Source organism: Calidris pugnax, unplaced genomic scaffold (genome assembly GCF_001431845.1).
Source record: "Calidris pugnax isolate Ruff unplaced genomic scaffold, ASM143184v1 scaffold68, whole genome shotgun sequence".
In the NCBI taxonomy this organism is placed as follows: Eukaryota; Metazoa; Chordata; class Aves; order Charadriiformes; family Scolopacidae; genus Calidris; species Calidris pugnax.
In genome coordinates, this window is record NW_015090921.1 from 581,917 (window position 1) to 606,434 (window position 24,518).

The 24,518-nt window shown below is 49.5% G+C and overlaps 1 protein-coding gene across 1 annotated transcript in view; it reads left to right on the top strand.

Moving 5' to 3' along the window:
- The window catches only part of CD82 (CD82 molecule), a 49,967-nt gene extending 32,440 nt beyond the window's left edge, over positions 1–17,527 (top strand). Inside the window, exons 4-10 of the mRNA XM_014950122.1 lie at positions 2,876–3,000; positions 4,716–4,790; positions 11,843–11,950; positions 14,750–14,941; positions 15,202–15,285; positions 15,898–17,061; positions 17,132–17,527. Coding sequence (XP_014805608.1) covers positions 2,876–3,000; positions 4,716–4,790; positions 11,843–11,950; positions 14,750–14,941; positions 15,202–15,285; positions 15,898–15,975 — 662 coding nt within the window. The 3' untranslated portion in view covers positions 15,976–17,061; positions 17,132–17,527. The remainder of the gene's footprint in view (positions 1–2,875; positions 3,001–4,715; positions 4,791–11,842; positions 11,951–14,749; positions 14,942–15,201; positions 15,286–15,897; positions 17,062–17,131) is intronic.
- Positions 17,528–24,518: the final 6,991 nt, after the last annotated feature.

The window sequence follows — 24,518 nt, forward strand, 5'->3', positions numbered from 1 at the left end:
CTGTCGAATCTTTGTGTTGCTGCACGTGGGAGGAGCTGGCCTCCTTCCCCTTTGGGTCAGCATGGAGCTGACTCTTAACAGAGGGCCTGCCTTCTGCAACAGCCAAAAAACTCAGCCTCCTTAGCAGAGCCTGGGCTTTTGCAGGGCTGTAACTGTACCCTGTATCACAGCCTGGCTATTTGCTATAGATGCTTCATGGTCTGAGGTGCTGTTTGGTACCAGCAGCCGTTCCCCCAGCCCTGGTGGACGGGGTGAGGTTCCCCCAGCTCTGGTGGACGGGGTGAGGTTCCCCGAGACCTGGTGGACGGGGTGAGGTTCCCCCAGCCCTGGTGGATGGGGTGAGGTCCCCCCAGCCCTGGTGGATGGGGTGAGGTCGGGGGGAGGTTCTCCCAGCCCGTGTGGACGGGGTGAGGTTCCCCCAGCCCTGGTGGACGGGGTGAGGTTCCCCCAGACCGGTGGTTGGGGTGAGGCTCCCCCAGCCCTGGTGGACGGGGTGAGGCTCCCCCAGCCCTGGTGGACGGGGTGAGGCTCCCCCAGCCCTGGTGGATGGGTGAGGTTCCCCCAGGCCTGGTGGACGGGGTGAGGTTCCCCCAACCCTGGTGGTTGGGGTGAGGTTTCCCCAGCCCTGGTGGATGGGGTGAGGTTTCCCCCAGACCTGGTGGACGGGGTGAGGTTCCCCCAGACCGGTGGTTGGGGTGAGGTTCCCCCAGCCCTGGTGTGGACGGGGTGAGGTTCCCCCAGCCCTGGTGTGGATGGGGTGAGGTTCTCCCAGCCCTGGTGGATGGGGTGAGGTTCCCTCAGACCTGGTGGATGGGGTGAGGTTCCCCCAGCCCTGGTGGACGGGTGCTGCTGCCACTTCTTGAGGCACAAAGTCCCCGAGCTTGGCTCTGCTCCTTCCCATTTTACCCAGAATCTCTGCTAACAGAGCAGCAGTTTAAGGATCTAGCTTCCTTCCTGGAGATTTCCAGCATCAGCTCTTTCTCCCTGCCCCCTCGCTTCCTTTCCCAGGCCTTGCCTCTTTTTTTTTTTGTTTTGTTTTTTGTTTTTTTTTTCCCCCCTCTGCTTTAGTAACCCGGGCATGGGGAAGGAGCCCGGCACAGCAGGGCACTCGGGCCCTGCTGCCAAAGGGAGCCTCTTGTCCTCCCTTGGCCCCCTGCCCAGCGCGGGGGAAAACACGGCGTGACAGCAAACAGAGCAGGACTCCTCCTGCCAGCAAAGCCTTCTCCTGCAAGACGAGGCGTATCGCAGAGGAGAAGTGAAATCACAGCTCCTTGTCCCCCCCCATCACCGTCCTTTCTCTTTCTTCTGGGTCAGAGTTGACTAAAGGAAGCGCTTTCGAGGTGCTGCCACCCGAGCACTTGAACGCTCGTAGGGTGGCCGAGCAGATTTTGGGGGAGGAAACGGCATAGTCTGGTGAAGACCACCCCTGTAAGGCTACTACTTCAGTAAATCCTTTGCAATATCAGTGCCTAAAATGCACAGCAAGGGTCCTGGGACTGGTGGAGGACGGATGAGCAGCACCCTGGTGTCTGTGACCCATGTCCAGCCAGGGAGAACCTGGCCTGGGAATGAATCGAGGCTGAAGTGACCCGTGTGGCCAACAGCTCTGGTTCACTTTTTTGGATAACTGATCTTTTTCCTCTATTCGGCACATTCTAGGGGGAAAAAAAGTTTGGAAGCTGGTGACTTCCACCCAGGTATCAGAAGCTGGGGGAGGTATGTGTTAGTGAGGAGAGAGTTAGTCTGGATTCAGTTACTGTCTCTTAACCTATTTCAGCAGGAGCTCGGGGGAAGTTTGCCTCCAGGGACTTCTGCTCAGGAAACTAAAATGCTCAGCTCTAGGAACATTATTGTCATTAATCAGTGGACATCGGGAATCCCCTTACACTGTGCAACTCCCAGCTTTAAGAGTGTCCCTTAATGATAAATGAGGTTTCTGGTTACTATTTCTAGACGGAATCTCTTCAGCTTTCGTGCTGTAACGCTGCTCCCTCCAATCGTATTCTGCAAGAAATAGTCCTGTGACCAACCCAAATGTAAGAGCTTGTTCCTTCTGCTGCTCACAGTACTAAGTGTCGAAGGGAGAGGACTGGCAGCACCAGCATGTCTGAAATAATAATAATATTACCTCAACTGGGTTGAAAAACCTGTTGAGTGTTCACAAGCAGAGTCACTCCAGACACAATAGCAGGGGAGGATATGTAAAAGTAGCTAATTTTGGGCACGATATCTGTTTTGATCCTGGAATAGCATCTGTTTGCAGGGGGTCATACACGGGTGCTGGCCACAAGCCATTCAACACTTTGCTTGTCATTTAACCTGTCACATCATTTGGCCTGACACTAGCTCTTGTGTTGTGTTTCGTTCCACTGCTGACTGCAAGTGGACGAGTGAAAACAGAATGGCTGGAAGAAGGAATAGGGCCTTAAAGTGAAAAGCCAAACCAAAAAGGGTTTTTAGGACTCGGGAGAAAAAGCTTCCCTGAAGAGAGCGAAGGGAATTGAAGCAAAGAGGCAGTAGTTGTGGAGTAGAACATTTTTTTTCTTACTCTCACTTGGAGTGCATTCAGGAGGGAGTTAAATATCCAGTAAGCAGCTTGCTAATTTTCTCCAAACAAGGTTCATTTGTCTGGAGTGACCATGAGTCTTCCAGGCTCTGAGATAATGGAGACCTGCAGGTTGGCTTTGGAAGTCTTCCTTCATCAGAAGACACCCAGAACCTGCTTTCTGTCTCCAAGCTCCATGTGCCTCTGTGCAGTCCCTTTGTAGAAGATGACAGACTGTTACAAGCAGATACGGAGGTGGTTCTCTAAATGGTGATGGCAGATGTCATTTTTGTCAGTAGCTAATTCTGTTCTCTCTCCTGACCCCTACAGAGCTGTCATCTCCCTCCCTGAAGACTGGTGCATACATCCTGATTGGTATTGGAGCTCTCACCATGCTGATGGGGTTCCTGGGCTGTCTTGGAGCAGTCAATGAAATCCGATGTCTCTTGGGTCTGGTGAGACAATTCATGCTATGTTTTTAGATCCACCTTTTCATACTTTTCCTGCAAAATATCTATTGGATTGTAGCTGGGGCTCCAGTCTCCTGGGGATGGTACTTCCTGATGCTACGTCAACTTAGGTCCAGTTCCTGATTTGCACACATGAAGTTCTCCAGCAGTCAGCAGCAGTGGTTCCTCAGATGTTAGTGATGATGAGCTAATAACTCTGCGAAATGAGAGGGGATGTCACCACCACTTCTTGCAAACAGTGGGTTTAGGACTACCAGCTGAGGAAATGTGTCCCAGCTGACCCTCTACCTCACCCCGACTTCCCAGTTAGTGTTGTGCTTTCAGTGGTGCAAGGGCAAGTATCAAGGGCAGCGAGGAAGAAGAGAAAGAGTGACAGTGTCCCTGATGTGCTGCAAAGATAGGCCCCATCTGGAGCACTGGGACCAGTTCTGGGCTCCCCAGTTCCAGAAGGACAGGGAACTGCTGGAAGAGTGTGCAGCAGAGGGCTACAAAGATGATGAGGGGCCTGGAGCATCTCTCTGATGAGGAAAGGCTGAGGGACTTGGGTCTGTTTAGTCTGGAGAAGAGAAGGCTGAGGGGGGATCTGATCAACCCCTATAAATACTTCAAGGGTGGGTGTCAGGAGGATGGGGCCAGGCTTTTTTCAGTGGTGCCCAGGGACAGGACAAGAGGGAACGGGCACAAACTTGAACATAAGAAGTTCCATCTCAACACGAGGAGGAACTTCTTTGCTGTGAGGGTGGCAGAGCCCTGGCAGAGGCTGCCCAGGGAGGTGGTGGAGTCTCCTTCTCTGGAGACATTCAAACCCACCTGGACACGTTCCTGTGGGACCTGCTCTGGGTGGCCCTGCTGTGGCAGGGGGTTGGACTAGATGATCTCCAGTGGTCCTGTCCAACCTCATATCATTCTGTGATTCTATGAAAGTTCAGCTTCTGTGGAAAGTGCAAGACTTGAAAGAGACTTGACTAGGAATGTCCTGCATGTCAGGACCTCTCCTCAGACTTTAGGAAGATTTTATGGCTGCGATGGATGAGGTGACGAGGCTTCATGCACCTCAGCCTGCTGCTTGACTCCTCCTTATCCAGAGCACATGTGTACAGGAAACCCATTGTGTGTCCTGGCATGAGGAACATCTCCTAATGTAATGGTAATAGCTACCACCATTTAAAAGTAACCCTAGAATGTCAGACTTTCCTTAAAAGCAGGTAAATCTTAAATTTAGATCCTCAAAAAAATGAAATAGCTGTTTGTTGGTTTTTTTTTTTAAAAAAGGTAATTGATTTTACACATAGTTGAAAAAAAAAAGGTTTGTGAAATTGACTTTTCTTGCTGTAGAGGCTTGGGGTATGCACAGTCCAACTGGTTGAGGTCAGAGTGGACTGGGAATGGAGCTGGAGGTGGGAGAGGGAGTCCCAGCTGGAATGACACGTGCAGAAGGTGCTTGGAAATCCTCTCCCTCCTGAAGTCTTTCCTTTGACCTGATGGGAGGAGTGCTGAAGTGCACTGGTGTGATGTAGATGCTCGTACTGAAACCTCTTACTGGGGAGACTGGTGTTGATAGCAGAGCTTGTCTGCAGGCAAAGGTGTTGGTTCAGGGTTGTCACTTCTCCTGTGTACAAAATCTTACTAAAACTTGGGCTGTTACGTTACACACCTTTCGAAAGGCTTGATAGTGATCATCTCTTCTCTTTTGTTTCCAGTACTTCACCTGCTTGTTGGTGATCCTCTTAACTCAGGTTGGTGCTGGAGTGCTCATCTACTTCCAGAAAGATAATGTAAGTGTTTCTTGCTGTGCGTGTTTTCCTTGGTCTTGGTTTGGGGGAACAGGAGACACCTGGAAATTCTTTCTTCATGACTGGGCTATACCATTAGCAGGCAAAACTGCATTCCCTTTTCTTCTACCCCAGCTCAGCAGCTTTGCTCTACAGTTTGCTGCTTCTGTCTCTGCCAAGCCTCTGCAGTGCTGCTTTCTCAAGGATGATCTCCAGAGGTCCCTTCCAGCCCCATATCATTCTGTGATTATGAAGCTCTGCTTGGTGTACAGGCCTGATTTTTGGGCCGTGGGGACAGGAAAAAGAAACTCCTGAAATGCTTTTGACCATGCCTGCTCTTGATCCTGCTGCAGACTATTTATTTGGGCGTGTAGTGGTACCATCTTGCCACCACTGACGCCTTGAGGCGTTACCAGCCTGAGTGATTGCTTTTCAGACGTGCCTCCCTCGTTGTGTCACCTCATTCTGTCCTTTCAGCCCTTCTGCATCCCTATGTAAACCTCTCCTTGGAAGAGCTATCCTCTTTCCCCAAGAGCAAACCCAAGTATGTGACGGTTCCTGTTGATATTTTGAAGTGGCTCTCTTTGTCAGGAACGCAGTTTCACAGTGTGTGCTTCTAGAGCTCCAGTAGGCTTGGGCAGATCTTCTGAGCTACTTAAGTGCATTGCAACAGCCCATCCAGGCTGTAGGTTCACTGGGTAGGTCTCTGGCTCTTTGACAGCTGGACTGGCAGCAGCATTCATGTGGTGGGAGCAAGTTATAACTGTGGGGTCCCTGCTGGCTTTGCCCAGGTGGCCAAGAAGGCCACCAGCACACTGGCCTGTATCAGGAACAGTGTGGCCAGCAGGACTGGGGCAGTGATGGTCCCCCTGTACTGGGCACTGGGGAGGCCCCACCTCGAGGGCTGTGTCCAACGTCTTTTGGGACATTGAGGGGCTGGAGCGGGTCCAGAGAAGGGCAATGGAGCTGGTGAGGGGTCTGGAGCACAAGTCTTGTGAGGAGAGGCTGAGGGAGCTGGGGGTGTTCAGCCTGGAGAAAAGGAGGCTGAGGGGAGACCTTCTCGCTCTCTTCAGCTCCCTGAAAGTAGGCTGAGGGCAGGGGGGGTCGGTCTCTTCTCCCAAGGAACAGGCCATGGGACAAGAGGAAACGGCCTCAAGTTGCACCAGGAGAGGTTTAGGATGGATATTAGGGAAAATATTTACACTGAAAGGGTTATGAAGCCTTGGAATGGGCTGCCCAGGGGAGGGGTTGAGGCACCATCCCTGGAGGGATCTAAAAGCCAGGCAGATGTGGTGCTGAGGGACATGGTTTAGTGATGGTTTTTGTCAGTGTTAGGTTGATGGTTGGACTCAATGATCTGAAAGGTCTTTTCCAACGTAGGCAATTCTATGATTTTAAGTTTGGGGACGGGGGGAGCGGTGCCTGCCCCCAGCATGGCTGAGCTGAGCTTTGTAGAAGTGACTGGGACCAGCTGTTGACTGGGTTCCTTGCCAAACGTGGGGATGTGGCTGGCTTGCTCTCTGGGCTGGCTGGAGCCGAAGGAGAAACTGAAGCATTGGGCAGCTGCTGGGTGAAGCTGGAGCTTTAAACAAGCTGCTGATTCGCAGCTTCACAGCTCTGACTAAGGCAGAGGAGGAGGTGTGGGGGTGGGCATTCCCCTGCGGTGGGGAAATGCGGCTTTTCGGACCATGAAATTCCGGTCCCTCCTTGGTATTTCTCCTCCAGCTGTCGCTCCACTCTAGAAAACTCCCAGCTTTTGAGCTGTAACTCTTCGTTTCAACCTCAGCCAGACCAGGGAGAGAATAAAAGATGGATCCAGCAGAACAGTGGGGGGGAGCAATTTGAAAAATTGCTCCTGAGTGAACAAAACTTGGAGGAAAGTCTCTTCTAGGGACCTTCTATTTAAGGCCAATTTATTTATCCAATCCCTGGACCCCCTCTGTCGTGTTCCTCCTGTTTACTTCCTTCTGGCTTCAGGAACTGGGTTAGATCTAAAAAGAGGAATAACAAGAGCAGGGGAAAGGCTCCTGGGTGCAGGATGGAGCACGGTGACCCTCACTCCTCCACTTCTTGTAACTGAAATATTTATTTCTGCACTGGAAGAAAGTAGACAGAATTATTGCTGTACTCCTCTCTACCTGCCCTTTCCTTCATTAGTGGCTATCAAACAGATTCACTTGTTTTTTGTTGTGTTTCTTGGGTGTGTTTTTTTTTATTTTATTGGAATATCTCGTCATTTTCAGCATCGAAAATCTTTCCCCACCCCTGATATATGAAATTATTATTCTGAAATAGTGTTAAGTGTGAAAGGCCAAGCCTCCCCCATGACCATTGCTAGAGGAATCCCCCTTCAGACTGGAATTGCCCACTACTACTGGGAGGATGTTGATGCAGCACCCATTTCCCTACATGTGGTGGCGACTGAAACTGTGAGATGGGCTGGGGTTTTTTTTTTTAGGGGCAACAAAAATGCCCCCAAGTGTCACATTTTTCTTTGTGAGCTGGATGTTAACTCCTCGCCTACATCTCACGAGCATCTAGTGGTGTTCAGGAGTCTCTCAACGTGCGTGCCAGAGCCCGGGCAAGGTCCCTGCTGGCCTAGTTCACACAGTTCTTGGCTCTAAATGCCTTGAGCGAAGGAGAGCAAGTGGTCTTTTGGGAATTGCCCTACTTGCCAGCTATTGTTTGCAGCAAACAGGCCCCTCTGATTGCTGCAGCAACTCGCCTGGGGCTACTGGTGCATTAGTTCCAAAATCTGAAGGGACTTGGGGGGGAGAAAGGGGGAGAGAGTGAGAGCCCCCTCCTGGGATTTTTTGATTTTTTTTTTTTTTTGAGCCTATTTTTGTGTGCTGATAAATGCTCTGGGAAGGATCAGCCTGGAGAAGAGGAGGTTGAGGGGAGACCTTATTGCTCTCTCCAACTCCCTGAAAGGAGGGTGTAGAGAGGTGGGGGTCGGTCTCTTCTCCCTAGTCACAGGTGATGGGACAAGAGGAAATGGCCTCAAGTTGTGCCAGGGGAGGTTCAGGCTGGATATTAGGAAAAATTTTTTCACTGAAAGGGTTATCAGCCATTGGAATGGGCTGCCCAGGGAGGTGGTTGAGGCACCATCCCTGGAGGTGTTCAAAAGACGGGTTGATGTAGTGCTGGGAGGTCTGGTTTAGTGATGGTGATGCTTCTTGTTTGTTGTGTGGGTGTCTATTTTTGTCAGTCAGGTTGACGGTTGGACAAGATGATCTTTCAGGTCCCTTCCAACCTAGAAGATTCTGTGATTCTGTGATCTAGCTTGAGCCTCGGACAGAGGGACAGGATAGATGACCAGTGGAAGACACCTGGGTGATTCATTCCTTGATGGAGACTGGAATCCAAGCCCTATGGCTCTTCCTCCTGGCATTCCCTTTTCCCCAGCTCCCTCTTCTTCCCTCCCTCTCCCTCTGTGAAGGGAGACTTGACGGCCCTGCTGCTTCATGGGGGTGTTGGTGCCAAGGCTTTGGATGTCCATCCCTGCTGTTGAAGGGAGACTTGACAGCCCTGCTGCTTCATGGGGGTGTTGCTGCCAAGGCTTTGGATGTCCATCCCTGCTGTGGGGTGGCAGGTTGTCCCTCCCTGGCCAGAGCTGGGGAGCAGCAGGAGCCCAGAGACCAAAGGTGGCCATTTCTTGGAGCCATGGCGCTCTGCGAGGCACCAGGTCCTGACAGGCCTGAAGTGGGTGAAGATGGGGAGGATGTGGAAAGCCTGCCAGGGTGTTTGAGATGCCTTTTTTTAGCTTGTTGCTCTTTCAGTTTTGCTCTGCCAGGTGCAGAAGGGTGATCAGCTGCAGGTGCCTGTGTGTCCCCTGTGACAGAGCTGCCTGGGTGTGCACTTTCCAGAGCTCTCTTATTCTATCCAGAACATCCCAGAATATCCCCCCTTTCTCCAGTCACTTCCTGAAACACCTAAGAAACCCCTGAGCTTTTCTTCAACTGAAGCATTTCAGTTTTTGAAACTGGAGCTGTCTGTAAGACTTCTTGCCTCTTCTTGTGTAAGAATAGAGGAAAAGCAGAGATGCAGCTTCCCTACCCAGCTGTGATTGGGGACATCTGGTTCAGACCCCGTCTCTGCTTGTAGGGGTGTCCTGGGGTGGAGAACAGAGGCACCACCTGGGATTCTTCTAGGGTTTCAGGCTGAATAATCTTGGGTTCTTCATCCTGGAGAAGGCTCCTGGGGGACCTTAGAGCCCCTTCCAGTCCCTCAAGGGGCTTCAGGAGAGATGGGGAGGGACTCTGGATCAGGGAGTGAAGCCATAGGATGAGGAGGGAACAGTTTTAAACTGAAAGAGGGGAGATTTAGACTGGATATTAGGATGAAATTCTTTGCTATGAGGGTGGTGAGGCCCTGGCCCAGGTTACCCAGAGAAGCTGTGGACGCCCCATCCCTGGAGGGGTTCAAGGCCAGGCTGGATGGGGCTTGGAGCAACCTGGTCTGGTGGGAGGTGTCCCTGCCCAGGGCAGGGGGTTGGAACTGGATGATCTTTAAGGTCCCTTCCAACCCAAACCACTCTATGATTCTTGCAGAAGTGACACTAGGCTCTACCTGGCTTAGTAGCTAAGGGGCTAGATGGGCCCAGGGCAGGTAGGACAACAAACCCAGCTCTCCTTGCCTCCCTCTGCATGTGGAGCAGCAGCGTGTGGGAGGGGTGAGGGTGGGAACTCAGAGGTTTAGTAACTGATAAGGCTTATGGCAGCGGCCAAGGCCAATCTCATTAGTGAGAACCAGGTCAGGTTGCCTTGATTTGAAGGGAAGGAAAAGGGGAAGCGGAGTAATTAAAAGGGGAAGAGCTAGACATGATGAGAAGGAAGATCATGCAGCTCCCATCTGTCTGGCCTGACATGGCTGATCCCAGCGAGCTGAGCTGCAGTTTTCCTAGGAAGAAGAGTTGCTGATGTAGAGAAGCTTCTTCTCTCTGACGGTAAGCGCTGCTTCCTCTTGCTGGGTGTCCCTGGGGTTGTCCCATGGTCATTTGCAATGCTTGGCAGGAGAATGAAAGGGAAAAAAAACCATTTCCAATGGTCTGAAATGTGCTGTAGCACCACAGAAAAAAAGGTAATACACGGGATGGGAGCATCCTGGTGCTCAGGGTGATGTAGCTCTGTCCCATCCCTCAAGCAGCCTAATGACACTTCTCCCCAACCTCTTGGCATCTGGGTCTGTCAGCAGCAACGGCTGTCCTCATGTAGGAGCTTCATGAAGGGCTCAGAAGAGCTTCAGAAGGAGGTGGGAGGAAGAAGGTGGAGGAGTCTGCCAGGTGGCAGCTGGCACATCTCATCAGAGTGAAAGATCTGGAATATCTCTGGATAAGGAACGGGCGTGAAGGGATGATTTGATACACCCCAGCTTTGTGATAAGGAGTTCAGATAATTGTAGTACTTCCTGTCTTAATGTGGAAGGAGCAGTTTCAGGAGCCTGGGGAGAGGCAGATCACCCACTGCCTTGTGAAAAAAGGGAAGTGTCCCACCGTTAATGAGGAGTTTAGATAATTGTAGTACTTCCTGTCTTAATGTGGAAGGAGCAGTTTCAGGAGCCTGGGGAGAGGCAGATCACCCACTGCCTTGTGAAAAAAGGGAAGTGTCCCCCAGCTTTATGTCAGAAAACCCCAGCTGTGAACAGGAGCAGAGCGACTCACACCTTCCCTGAGCAGCGGGGATGGACTGCAGCCATTTCTTCTGGTCCATTTCTTCTTCCATTTCTAACCTTGTGGTTAGAGATGGTTTGTGCTTTGAACAGTTGTTTTGTTGTTTTCCCATCTCTCCTGGAAGGATTTTCCTGATGCATAACTAAGACTGTTTCTGTTCTCTGACTCTGGGTGGGTGGGTTGGTTGGTTGGTGGCCACCAAGCATCCTCTTTTACTGTGGCAGATCTCCACGTGCCCTCCATACTTCAAAACACTTACTTGCTCAGGACTCCACAACTTTGCTTTCTTGGGAGTTAAAAGTTTCCTTTCTATTCTGGCCTTAAGGGGATGCATGATTCTTTGGTCTGATGTCTGAACTTCTCTGTGCATCAAGTGTACCTCCCATCAACACTGTAACAAGCACCATGCTGTACTCAATAAGCAAAGGAATTTATTCCAAGCCTTGACCTCTGAGGAACCAGAGCAGAAGTCTCCTGTCTGCTTAATAAGCTTGAGAAGAAACTGATTGGTGGAGGAAATGAGGACCCTGGAGTTAACTCATTTTCTCTAGAATAACTTTCCTCTTATGTAGCAGCGGACCATGCAGTATTGAAAGCCAGGGTTGATTTGTAGTGTTTACTTTTGCCTGGAAAAAAATGTTTTCTGAGCAAGAAATGCCACCTGGTCATCATGGTGGGATTTTATCTGTTAAACCCATTTAAATGGTAAACCTATTCCACGTTTCATCCTGTTGATCATATTTATTGCGAAAACATACACAAGGCTGCAGAGTAAGGTATTTCAAGGTCATTCTGGGGGGATTTGTCGCTACTTGGTTGCTTTTCCCCTTTAAGCATTGCTTTATGTGCCAATTAAATAGTTATTTTCCAGTGATTTTAATACTGGTTCTATCTGTCTCTTTGCTGCAACATAAAAATACCTGTATTGTGGGAGCACAATAGCCTGAGCTCCTATGTTTCCTTCAGAGCCTTGGGAAAAGGACTAACCAGAAGCTACTACCCATTGCACTTTTTCTTTTTTTTTTCAGTGCTTATAATCTCTAGCTGTGGTGTTTGTTTTTGCTCATTCACTGTTTTCATACCCATAACGATGATGAGACCATGGTCTCTATCTCTGGAGACATTCAAACCCCACCTGGACACATTCCTGTGGGACCTGCTCTGGGTGGACCTTCTCTGGCAGGGGGTTGGACTAGATGATCTCCAGAGATCCCTTCCAACCCTAGATAATTCTTCAATTTTGTGTTTTTTCCACCGTGGGGGGGAGGGAAGGTGGGTCCACAGCAGGACTAGCACAGGTGATAGGGAGGGCTGTTCTGTACCCTAAGCCCCAAAGAGAAGACCACAAGGGATTGACTAACTTTCCTGCTTTTTCTTTCCTTGCCAGCTGAGAAACGAATTGTCCGACGTAGTTAAAAGTCTGATTAAAGATTATGACCCTTCGAATGACGATCAGAGGAACGTCCAAGATGCGTGGGACTATGTGCAAAGACAGGTATGTCATGTTGGGGGGGGGGCGGGGAAGCAAGAGGCAGATGATGCTATTTTTTGCAGGGCCTCCAGAACACCAGCCTGTGTGAAAACCACAGCACGTAGTGTTTTTGTAGCAAGTCCAGTCCCTGCCTTATTGCTAGGCAAGTCAGCAGCTCTGCCTGCCTTCACTCCGTAGCGCGTGTGTCTTGCTTATTGTGGTGGCTCTTCTGCGAGTGTCAGCGTTCTTGGGAGCCATCCAACCACCCAGGGTTTCTGTTTTAGCATCAGGGTCAGCTCTTGAGCAACTAGGTCAGTGTTCAGGCACACTGGAGTCGTGTTTACTGCCAAACCACAAGCTTGAGAGATGGCTGGCTGTTGTGGTTAAATACATGCCCGGCGTGGGACCCATGTGGAGTAAGTACAAGTCATAGTGTTTTTTTCTTCCCTCTCCTCTTCGCTCTGCAAAACACGGACCTGTATTATTTCCCTTCCTTGCAGAGAGAATGATTTATTTCTGGTTTTATGACTGTAGTTGCAGCTTCTTGCTAGGTCGGGCATTGGAATAGGCTGCCCAGGGAGGGGGTGGAGTCCCCATCCCTGGATGTGTTTAAGGGACGTTTAGATGCAGTGCTGAGGGATATGGTGTAGGGGAGGACTTTGTAGAGTAGGGGAGATGGTTGGACTCGATGATCCCAAGGGTCTCTTCCAACCTCAATGATTCTATGATTCTATGACTCAAGATAAGGCTGAGTGTGTCATGGAGAGAGGATCCTGCTCGAGCCTTTATTTTATGTAGAAACAAAAGAAGAAGGTTTTGTAGAGGTAGGGAAGTTGAGTGCTAGGAATCTAATTTACTCTCCGTGGTTAGAATTAGCATTTGAAAGGGGGTGGCTGTTCCCTAGACCAGTCTTGAAGTCCAAACCTCTGTGGGGCAGAGGTAGTTCCTTCTGGAGGCTGGATCTTCAACGCTTATTTGGAAACCAAATGCTCGTCCTGGTGCGGGTGTTGAGCTGTTTGTACCTCCCCTCTGAGGTCTGTTACATCAGACTGAAACGTTGCTTTTCCTTTCTGAGCAGAGGGGGGATTTTCCCTAAATTTCCACCTCCAAGTTTGATAGCCTTTCTGCTCTGCGCCACCACGCAACCACTGGGATCCTTGCTTAAGACAGGGTCTTGGTCTTTGCTGGACTCGCCGATGTGCTTTCCCCTCCAGCAACTGCAGTTTTATCACGTGGCCGTAGAGGAATGTAAATGTTTCTTTGGATGGAAAATTTTTCCTCATCCCATCTTCCAGCCAGTCCCGATGGCAGCCAGGCGGGTGCACTGGGGCTCGGTGGCATGTCAACGCCATCGTGTGGTGGCTACTGGCCTCCCCCTGGGGGCCACAGCTGACATCAGTGGTACCTTGCCACTGGGAGCCAGAAAATTAAAAGTTCCTGCTTTAGGGTCCGCTCAAGAAATGTGCTACTCAAAAAAAAAAATAAAGTCCTAGCGTTTAAACCTTTGGAAATCCTGAGTAGAAGACTAGGTAGTAATTCTTTTGAGATGGTTTCGAATACCCATGATGTCTTGTCAGCCTGTTAATCTCTTGCCTACTTTGCTTCTCCCTCACCAAATCAATCTGCTGATGATGAACTGGAGGGACTGAAAAATAAATCTCTCCTAAATGTGTCGCACGGGACAACGGCCCTCCTCCGGTTGACCCACCAGCAACATCTGAACGTAAGAAGTTCCACCTAAACATGAAGAGGAACTTCTTTGCTGTGAGGGTGGCAGAGCCCTGGCAGAGGCTGCCCAGGGAGCTGGTGGAGTCTCCTTCTCTGGAGACATTCCAACCCCACCTGGACACGTTCCTGTGGGACCTGCTGTGGGTGGACCTGCTGTGGCAGGGGGTTGGACTTGATGATCTCAGAGGTCCCTTCCAGCCACCAAGATTCTGTGATTCTGTGATCTGTTTTGCGCTTTTACTCCTGTTTAGCGTTGTCACCTGGAGATAAGATGAGGTTTGCTAGTATTTAGCCTGCAAAAACTAATAGAATTTATGCTCTATTGAACTGATGCTGAGCTGCGTGGCCTGCTGAAGTCTGCATATCTGGGCCTCAGGCAGTAGGGCCTGTGAAGGATTCATATTCCAGCACAGCTGGTGTGTGAGAACTTTATGGATGGCCTGGGCCTGTTACGGTCTACTACACTCAGAGTCTGCTGGCCCTTTAACTCTTGTTTTGCTAGCAGAGTGATTCTTTGGTAGGAAATAATCACAAAATGATGTGGGGTTGGAAGGGACCTCTGGAGATCATCCAGTCCAACCCCCTGCCAGAGCAGGGCCACCCAGAGCAGGTCCCACAGGAACGTGTCCAGGTGGGGTTTGAATGTCTCCAGAGAAGGAGACTCCACCACCTCCCTGGGCAGCCTCTGCCAGGGCTCTGCCACCCTCACAGCAAAGAAGTTCCTCCTCATGTTTAGGTGGAACTCCTTATATTCAAGTTTGTGCCCGTTCCCTCTTGTCCTGTCCCTGGGCACCACAGAAAAGACTGGCCCCATCCTCTTGACCCTCATCCTCCCCTTTAAGAATTTTTAGGTGTATAGGCATATAGTATTTAATGCCCCTGTCTTCTGCGTGGCCCTTGGCACAAGTGTTGTCATCTGATAACCAGGGTGATGTTCTAACATAACTAATGCACACGAGCTGTATGGCCTGACTGTTGCTGTTACGTGGAGAACTCCTGTGTGCTTCTACCTCCACTCCCTGTCTCTTTTCACCTTGCCCTATGTTACTAAGGCAAAGTCTAAGACCGTGATGATCTCTCTCTCCCCTATATTAGATTGGCTGCTGTGGCTGGACTGGAGCAATGGACTGGGAAGATAATGAGATTCTCATCAACTCAAGTATGACTGATTATCCCTGCTCCTGCTCCAATAGCTCCAAGGACTGGGAGGCAGGTACTGGTTTCTGTAATCTGGATGACCCTGTCAACGGCACGGTGACGTCCGCCGACTGGCCTATTCATGAGCAGGTGAGTGGGTATGTCTAGGCCCCGTGAAGCTTACACTGAAGTCTCCTTGTCTTTGTTCCTCTGGGAATTACTTGGAATTGAAGTACCTGTGGAAGTTGGGGCAAAGGGGGACAGGGATCCTGCCCGTTTCTGCTACAGCTGCTGTGAAACCTGGTATAGCATGTAACTGGGATCATCTTCTGCCCGCACAAGGATGGATTTTCAGTCTTGAGATACCTAGATTTTTGCTTCTTCCCCTTGTCAACCTGTTTTCTCCACAGGGATGTGCGGATGGTGTAGAGAAGTGGTTGAAGGACAACCTTGGTATCATTCTTGGGGTCTGCACCGGTGTTGCTGTTATAGAGGTAAGTCTCACACCCTGACATGAACCTCTACTGTCTTACTGTGCTGGCTCTTTTTAAAGGCAAAGCTATTTTTGCAGGTAATAGACACCTGGTTAAATAGCAGTGCAGTTCCAACTCTTAATTGTGTCTACTTGCAGCTTTGAGCTGCTGCTTTCATTGGTTGGATTAAAAATTTGAACAAAGCCCCGTCTACTCATGGTTCCTGCTGCTGTGTCTGACGTGTAACCAGGAGGAATGAGACGAGCAGCGTCCCGCTAGTGAGATCCCACTTGTTGCCTTAAAAAAACCTATATATTACATAGATTCCAGACGAAAGCACATCTTTTTGCAGCAAAATATTTTTGTCGTCCTGATGATTGCGTTTTCCTTGCGCTGGGGACCAGCTCTGCTCACCCATGTGGTGTCATTAGGAGGAGACTGCTGTATTCTGCTCCCCCATGTCACCCTCTCTCTTCCCACCTTATTACCTGTCTGATTGCTGATTTTTTCTTCCCCTTCTTCCTTGCTCATTCCAGCTGTTGGGGATGATACTGTCCATTTCGCTCTGCAAGAACATTCACAGTGAAGGGTTGCTGATTTTTTTTTCTTCCCATTCTTCCTTGCTCATTCCAGCTGCTGGGGATGATACTGTCCATTTCGCTCTGCAAGAACATACACAGTGAAGACTACACCAAAGTGCCCAAGTCTTGAGTCAGCTAACTCCAGAGCTACGGCACCACAGAGAAAGAAGCAAAAAAGAACATTCCTGCCTCATAACCCAGACTGTCCAACCATTGACCATTATTCCTGTGACATCCCATTCCTGATACCGCTCTGCTAAGAACTGTTAGAGCTGCAATACAGCCTGATCTTCTGGCAATAGGGCCCTTGGGCCACCTGCATCCTGCCTCTGGATTCTTTCTACTTCAAGAAGCAGAACTTACCTGTCTCGTATCACACGAGACACCGATTTACCAGCGGGGACAATGCTTTTGCTGCCTGCTCCTTGTTAAACAATACTATTCATATCTCCATTCTACAACCCGCTGGGCCTAATATACAGTAACTCCTCTCCCACCTTGTTCTCCCACCCATCTTTCTCCCTACCCCCAGAAGTCCCATCTCTTTGTCCCACGAGCCAGGACTGATGTTGAGATTCCAGTGCTTTGGTAGCTTCACCTACTTCACTGATTTGTGGTGGTAACTAGTTGTGCTTTATAGGCTTTCTCCTCCCTTGCAGCTACCCTGATTCGGCTCCTGCTGTGCCCCATCCAACCTAGGCTCTCATCTGAAATACCCTCACACTTGCTTCTCCTGCTCCTGGAGTCAGCTATGGCTTGCCTTCAGCAGAGCAATTCCCTTGGAACATGATGAAAACCACCAGGAGGGAGCCAAACCTGCCCATTCATAGCGGGACCTGGCAGGTGGTGGAGGTGGTGGTGCCCAGCTGCTTCTGGAATGGCTCCCTCAGGTTCTGGATTTGACACGTAGATGTTTCTCCCACTTGCCTCTTCACCTTTTCTTCTCGCCCCCCAGCACTGCTTTGCTGGCTCCTGTCAGCTTGGAGGCACTTCAGAGCCGGCTGCGCAGCGGGGACTCGGCCCCAGCCTGGCTCTGCGGGTTGTGTTCTTGGGTTGCCAACTTTTATAGAGGTCACAATTGACTTGATTCTCCCCCTGCCCCCTTTATGAACAGAAAACTTGTCCGCTGTGGTTTTGAATTATGAATCTGGAGGGATCTGACTGGGTTGCTGATGCTGTGTATCAGAGATATCCCAGCTACCAGTGCCCAGTTTAGGTTCGGTGGTTTGGATGCAAGGATAATTGCTGTATATTGGAGATATCCCAGCTGCCAGTGCCCGGTTTAGGTTCGGTGGTTTGGATGCAAGGATAAGTTGCTTTTAATTTCAGTTGTCCAGTCTTCTGACTCCACTGCGGTCCGGAGCCACGGCTGCATCCTGAGCTCCTGTCTCAAGTGAAAGCACTGCAGTAGCTGGTTCTGCAGTTGTGCAGGCTGGTGGGCTTCCATAATTAATGTCTGGGCTGTTGGCTCCATTCAGCCAATGGCCAGCAGCAAGGAGTGGTGTGGAGCAGAAGAAAGGAGGAAATGTATGGAAAAACTGCCCCAGCTCCTTAGATGGGCACCTCAATCCAAGAGAGATCTGGAGGTGCTGGAGCGAGTGCAGAGGAGGGCAACGAAGCTGGTGAAGGGCCTAGAAGACAAATCATATGAAGAGCAGCTGAAGGAGCTGGGGCTGTTTAGTATGAGGAAGAGGAGGCTGAGGGGAGACCTCATCACTCTCTACAACTACTTGAAAGGACACTGTAGAGAGGTTGGCGCTGGTCTCTTCTCACAGGTAATTAGTGACAGAACGAGAGGGAACGGCTTCAAGCTCGAACATGGTAGGTTTAGATTGAACATTAGGAAGGAATTTTTCACCGAAAGAGTGGTCGGGCATTGGAACAGGCTGCCCAGGGAGGGGGTGGAGTCCCCATCCCTGGATGTGTTTAAGGGCCGTTTAGATGCAGTGCTGAGGGACATGGTGTAGGGGAGGACTTTGTAGAGTAGGGGAGATGGTTGGACTCCATGATCCCAAGGGTCTCTTCCAACCTCAATGATTCTATGATTCTATAAGGGAGCTGGGAGCATATCTTCACTCTCGGAGGTGGCTTGGGGACAACAGCTTTTGGGTGGTTGCATGGGTGTGCCGTCACCCAACCAGCAGGAGGCTGTTGGAGAGAGAAGTGGGTGGTCCTTGCTGGAGACCTGATAGAGAAGGTACTTGGTGGGAGAGCCTTTGCCTTACGGAGGTGGTCCCAGGACCGTCTCTTGTCAGGGGTGGGGTTGGTAGGAATAACCCCAGTAGCAGTTCAAAGGGATGGCTTCACCACCTCCTCAAGTTTTCCTTCTGGGAAGAAAGGCTCGTGCAGGGGGGTCAGAGCCCCAGCGGCAGCTCTGTCCTCCTCTCTGGACACAGCGGTGGCTGGGGAGAGCAGATAGGACAGGGTAACTGGTTTTTATGGGGGCTGTAAGACTTTATTTTGGGACACCCAGCCCCTCCTGCACAGATCCTTCAAGCTGACCTTTGCTATAGCAGAAGGCACCCTTCTTGGCAGTACAGCTCGCTCGCTTTTGTAGCACAAAGTCTATTCTTTAACGTGTTCTCATTTGTGTAAGGTTCTTGTTGAGTTACAGATGCCAACGCCGAGCAGCAAAGTGAAAAGGAGCCCATGCTGGGTTTCTTTTTTGGGGTTTTTTTTTTTTTTTTTGGTCTGTTTTTAGCAACATCTTCCTACTGGAAGAAAAATGCATGTACAGATATAAAAGTCTAGAGGGTGAATATTTCTGTAATAAAGACTTTGCTAAAAAAAAAAAAAATATATCTCTGCCTACGACTTGTGCGTTGCAGTGATTTCTCTCCTTGCTTCCTCTCTCCCCCCTTCTCCTCACACAAAAATCACAGATACCTGGTTTGTTCAAGGTAGCAAAGGACCTGTCAAAAGCTCTTCTGAGGCCCGTGTGTGAGATGAGTGTGGACTGTGAAGATACTGCCCAGCAGAGGGAGGTGACAATTTCCCTAAGCTAATATTCTAGGGTGAATTTTGCCTTCTTTTATGAAATACGTCTGTCCTTAGAGGAGCTGACTGACCTCCTCTAAATTACCCACCATCTTATTGGAGAATAAGCCTTATGAGGAGAGGCTGAGGGAACTGGGGTTATTCAGCCTGGAGAAGAGGAGGCTGAGGGGAGACCTTATTGCTCTCTCCAACTCCCTGAAAGGAGGGTGTAGAGAGGTGGGGGTCGGTCTCTTCTCTCAAGTCACAGGTGACAGGACGAGAGGAAATGGCCTCAAGTTACACCAGGGGAGGTTCAGGCTGGATATTAGGAAACATTTTTTCACTGAAAGGGTTCTCAGCCATTGGAATGGGCTGCCCAGGGAGGTGGTTGAGGCCCCATCCCTGGAGGTGTTCAAAAGACGGGTTGATGTAGTGCTGGGAGGTCTGGTTTAGTGATGATGCTCCTTGTTTGTTGTGTGGGAGTCTATTTTTGTCAGTTAGGTTGATGGTTGGACAAGATGATCTTTAAGGTCCCTTCCAACCTAGAAGATTCTGTGATTCTGTGATCTCCTAAGTGATGTGATCTCTGAAGATGTCACTTCAAATCCGTGCAGCCTGCTCTGTGTGAAGTCTAAGCTTGCTGCTGTGCCCAGGTGCGTACAGCTCTGGCTGGCTTAGCTTTATCATTTTTTCCTCTTCCTACTGACCTTTGGTAGGCTCCTGCCTCCTATTTAAACAACAACAAAAAAAAGATTACTCAGCCCCTGCCCTGCCACTGTGAGGGGGAAGAAAACCGAGGTAGCCATTTCTTTTCTAGGTTATGCCACCACGCGCTGGGCTTGATGGTTTGAAAAGCTCATGAGAAATAGATAGAGCAGCTGTAGGCACTTTCATCCTTCCCTTAGCTAAGCAGTTGAGAAATGGATGTGAGCTGGATCTCAAAATTCCTTCAAATCCCTGCTATTTGAAATGGCTGTCCTTAGAAGGACCTGTGTTGGTGTTGTAATGGAATCCAGAGCTCTTGCTTGAGGAAGAAATAAGCATGACCAAAATACTCACACATGTTTGAAGAAACAAGAGTGAAGTCTGCAGAGAAGGTGGTGCTGGAGTGCTACCAGCAAACACCGGTGGCAACTGGTCTAAAGTCAAGACTTTGGTTGCCCTGGCCAGCCAAGCATGGAGCAGGAGATGCTTAAATGGATCCTGGACCTACAGTAGGGTGCAACGGGCCTGATCTGTGAGTACAACTTGTTCCTTTAGCCTGTCCTGGGCTGTGCTTGAGGAGAGCTTGGTTTCTTGGTCATATGGGATCCTCCCCTCTTTCTGGTGGGTCTCCCAGAGCACCCTGCTTTAATGGGGTGGCAATGCTTTGCCAGGGCCTCCTGATTTAGAGGGGCTACACGTCATGGCATGTGGCCTTGAGCAACCTGCTCTAGGGGGAGGTGTCCCTGCCCATGGCAGGGGGGTTGGAACTCGATGATCTTTGAGGTCCCTTCCAACCCAAACCATTCTATGATTCTATGGCAAAGCTGCCCAACCTGACCAGATGGCTGCTTGGTGGGGAAGGTTGCTGCTGGTTCTCCTTCAGCCTGATGTGGAGCTGGAAGGAGAAAGGAGGGAAGATGTTGGAAAGGTTGCTGCCGGTTCTCCTTCAGCCTGACGTGGAGCTGGAAGGAGAAAGGAGGGAAGATGAGGACCACTGCCTGTCCCCAACTATTCGAGCTTTGTGGCAATCACTTGCCTTTTGGCCACTGGAGGGAGGTGTTCCACCAAGAAAACCCAGCCCGGGTGCTTCAGTATCAGCAGCATCGCCTGCTCCCTGGGGGACCAGATGATGACACTGATCGCTTCCTTCTGCTCCTAGTTACTGCTGGCAGCAGGGTAGCTAAAATAACTTGTAATTACAAATGTATTCTCCTCGTAAACGATCTGTGCTGCATGCCTGGCATTTTTAGGGATAATTTTCCCTTCCAGTTTCTCGGAGCAGCACGCAGTTGGGTATTTTGTTGCGTGTCTTCCACGGCTGTCTATGGGTTGGTTGTGCTTGCTTCTCACATTTCTGCCCTAAGTAGCTCTGGAAGTTGACGATAGCATGAGGAGCTTCTCCTGCTGCTTCTTTCCTTGCCCTGTCTTTTCCCTCTTTACCTCCATCCACAGTGCCTTTCTGTGGTAGGTCTGTGGAGAAGAAAAGGGCATTTGATACTTAAAAAAAATATGATTCCAGCAGGAAAGTCCTCAGACCTTCAGAGAGCAAGAAGCTTGTTGCTGCTCCATGAGCCCTCCCAGCTCATCTCCAGGGGTTAAAGGTTTGGCTGCTGGAACTACAACTTGGAATAGCACTGGGACTTGTTGGGAGCTGCAGTGTTTGTCTGGCAAAACTCACAGCACCAGCCCCTGCAGTAGCTCAGCACATGGAAGCGTTTTGTGTGGAACCAATAAGCTGCTCTATAGCTGTCCCAGGCCAATAATTAATATTGCAGGAGTATAGTTGTGACCTTCCCATGGCCTTAAACAAGGCCCCCCAGTAATGAACTGGGGGCATTCCTCAGCCTGTGTGATCGTGAGGAACTCGGAAGCTGCTCTAATCCTTCCCATGAGGTGTTTTTTTCCTTCTGGAAAGGGAAGAGGACCTAAAATGTAACGTGTGGGCCCCTGTTCTTCTCTCTGTAACTCCCACGTGTGGTGGTGTGGCTGGTCCCTACTGGATTGGCTTAGGAATGGAGGCTGGAATTGGTAGATTTCGGGGAAAGGTCTGATTTCTGGCTGTTGAAGAGCAGACCACAAGTGGTGGTGTTGGGCTCAGTTGGGGAAGGTGAGGAACAGCAGGCACAGGGGCTCGTTGCTGAAAAGCCCAAGGACCCTGGGGTTCCCACAAATGCATTTTCACAGCCAGTTGCTGCCACTCAATGCCATAAATGGAGAACATACCCCTCAATTATTCATGGTCTGGCTCTAACCCATTAGCCTCTGAGACTCTTGGCTCTAGCCCTGGCCTTTTTTATTGCAAAGAATAAGCCTCAGTGAGCAGCCAGGAGTTCTGAATGACATCTTAAGCCAGGTTGACGCTGAAAACTTGTCAATGCAAAATCTACCAACGGGGAGGTCTTCGAGAAGGTGTAAGCTGGCAAAGGGTCCCTAGCGAAACCTCTGCTATTAGTGAGCCCAAGCTATTAGTAAAACCTTGCTAGCAAAGCTACTGAGTGTGCTTCAAGCCATTATAAACAGTTTCACTCAGTTAGAGCACGTGCCATTTCTTGCCTTGTGGCAAGAATCTCTTCTGCCAGACGTGGGGAATTACCTTCTCCAAAGTAGCCTGTGTAACCCCAGCCATACCTTCTTATTTCTCACAGGTAGGAGTTTTCTGGTTTCTCCTTCTGAGCTTCTAATAATACAGTTGGCTGAGGGTGTGTGTGTGTGTGTGCTGTTTGGCTGTTGTTGGGAGGGATTAGGGGAATACTGGATGCTCTATATCTGGAGAAAGGGTTATTCTCAGTTCTCCAGGCAAAAATATTACCCCCGTTTAAAATGGGGGGTTTAGAGAAGGATAAGGCTCCACGTAGTACGTGGATGCTCTTAAAAGGTGTGGAATCTGAGAGGGGAAAATCCTGCTTTAGTCCTCGAGGATGGTAATTGCACACACTTGAATAATCAATTTCTTTCTGGTGTTGTCTTTCCTACATCTCTTTCACTAACAAACGGCATCATGAGGCGATGTGTCTGTCCACAACAGTCTAGACTTAAGCAGAAAATATGGAGACCTACTTCTGTAACCACAACAGGTCCCATCTCTAGGAAACTAGAGAGCATTTCCCTTCCCTCCTATGGACTCCAGGTGTTAGTAACTCCTGATGTTGCTTTGGGCTATGGCAGCATCTCAGGCGTTACCTTGGTGTTGCTCTTTGTTCTGTGAGTGTTCATGAGGTCAGGAACTATTGGTTTACACCTATGTGAGACCATCATGCTGATGCTCCAGACCTGGACTGGATCTAGACCTCCCCCAAGACCCCAGATCCTCAGGATGTGACCGTAGTGGCAAACCTTGTCCATCGTGTGACTGTCATCAGCATTACCTGCTGTTCAGAACCATAAACCTTCTCCGTGTTTTCTCTTCTTGTCCAACCCATTTCCCACACAGTTCTCTGTCTGCAGTTCTTTCTGGATGTGGCTGCTCTGGCACAAGGTAACTGACTCCAAAACACCAGTTGTGACAGTGCTGGAGATCAGAGGGATGTGCATCAGACTCACTTTTTTTCTCCTTTTCACCCTGCTTAAGAGTTACAGACCAGACATATGGAAGTTCTTCAGAGACAGCGAGAATCCCAGAGCATGGGATCATCTGAACTGCTTACCTGGTGTGCTTCCTGGGTATTTTCTACATAAGCACTTCTGGAAACTATTTAAAATTTACTAGGGTGGAAATGTGAGGTCCTGTCAAGGCCATGTTATAGCACAGGCATGTGCTTTGGGCACTGAACTTGCAAAATGATGTCAGAGCAGCATAACTCATGCCGTGATGTCTGCAGACAGCCTGGAACAATAACCCAGCGGAGAGCAGGCCTTTAACTTTGGCAGAGGTTGTTTCATGATGCTTTTAAGTATTTGAAAAGAAGTTATCCTTTTAATACCATGTTGTAATTAACTCTGGTTATCGCTGGTTGGGAATTCTTTCGGCAAAACAGTTTTTCCCTAGAGGGTGTGAGTTCCTATAAAACAAAGTGTGTTTTGTTTATGGGTCTTTTTTCTTCTGCTTAAACAGGACTGCAAATAGTTGGATACCTTCTGATGGTGTTTGTTTTGGTTTTTTTTCTGTTTTCTTAGTGGTTGCCTCATGGCAAACGTTATGTAAAAGACCTGGAATTGGACAAAATAGAATTATAAAACTGTATTCTAAATATGTGACCTAACAGCAGGGTGTATTGGTATATAAGAGGGATAGACTGGGGAGGTGAGTACATTTTTTTCCATGTGAATAGTTAAAAGTGTTGGCTGCATCTGAGAGAAGGAAGTAATTCTTTTTTTGCCTTTAAATCTGCATTACTTAAGATCTGGGGGTTGAAGGAAAAATAAAAAGGGGGGACAACCCCCAAAAGAATACATTACCCAAGATGCTACTGTTGCCCCTAGGCTGGGTGGAATTAGACTGGGGAGTGCCTTCTGCTTCCCCTTCAAGCAAAGGTGTCTGTAACAAAGTGCAAACCACGTCCGCTTTGACACACCACTTAGGATGACAGGACCATTTAGGTTGGGAAAGACCTTTAAGATCATCGAGTCCAACCATGAACCTAACACCATCAAGTCTGCTGCTAAACTGTGTCCCTAAATACCACATCTACATGTCTTTTAAATAACTCCAGAGATGGTGACTCAGCCCCTTCCCTGGGCAGCCTCTTCCAATGCTTGACAAGCTTTTCAGTGAAAAAATTTTTCTTGATATCTAATCTGAACCTCTCCTGGCGCAACTTGAGGCTGTTTCCACTTGTCCTATAGCTTGTTACTTGGAAAAAGATACTGACACCTGAGCACTTTATATTTTGGAGCAGCTCTTCTAGATCCCCCCGTGGGCAATTCTTCTGAGCTGAGGAACTCAGCCAGGCTTAGGCTGGGCAGAGCACAGCAGCTGTGAGGTGGGCTCCAGATGGTGTATGAGAGAACCTGCCTAGAGCAATCAGTGGGTGTCCTTTCCTCAAGACTGAGATG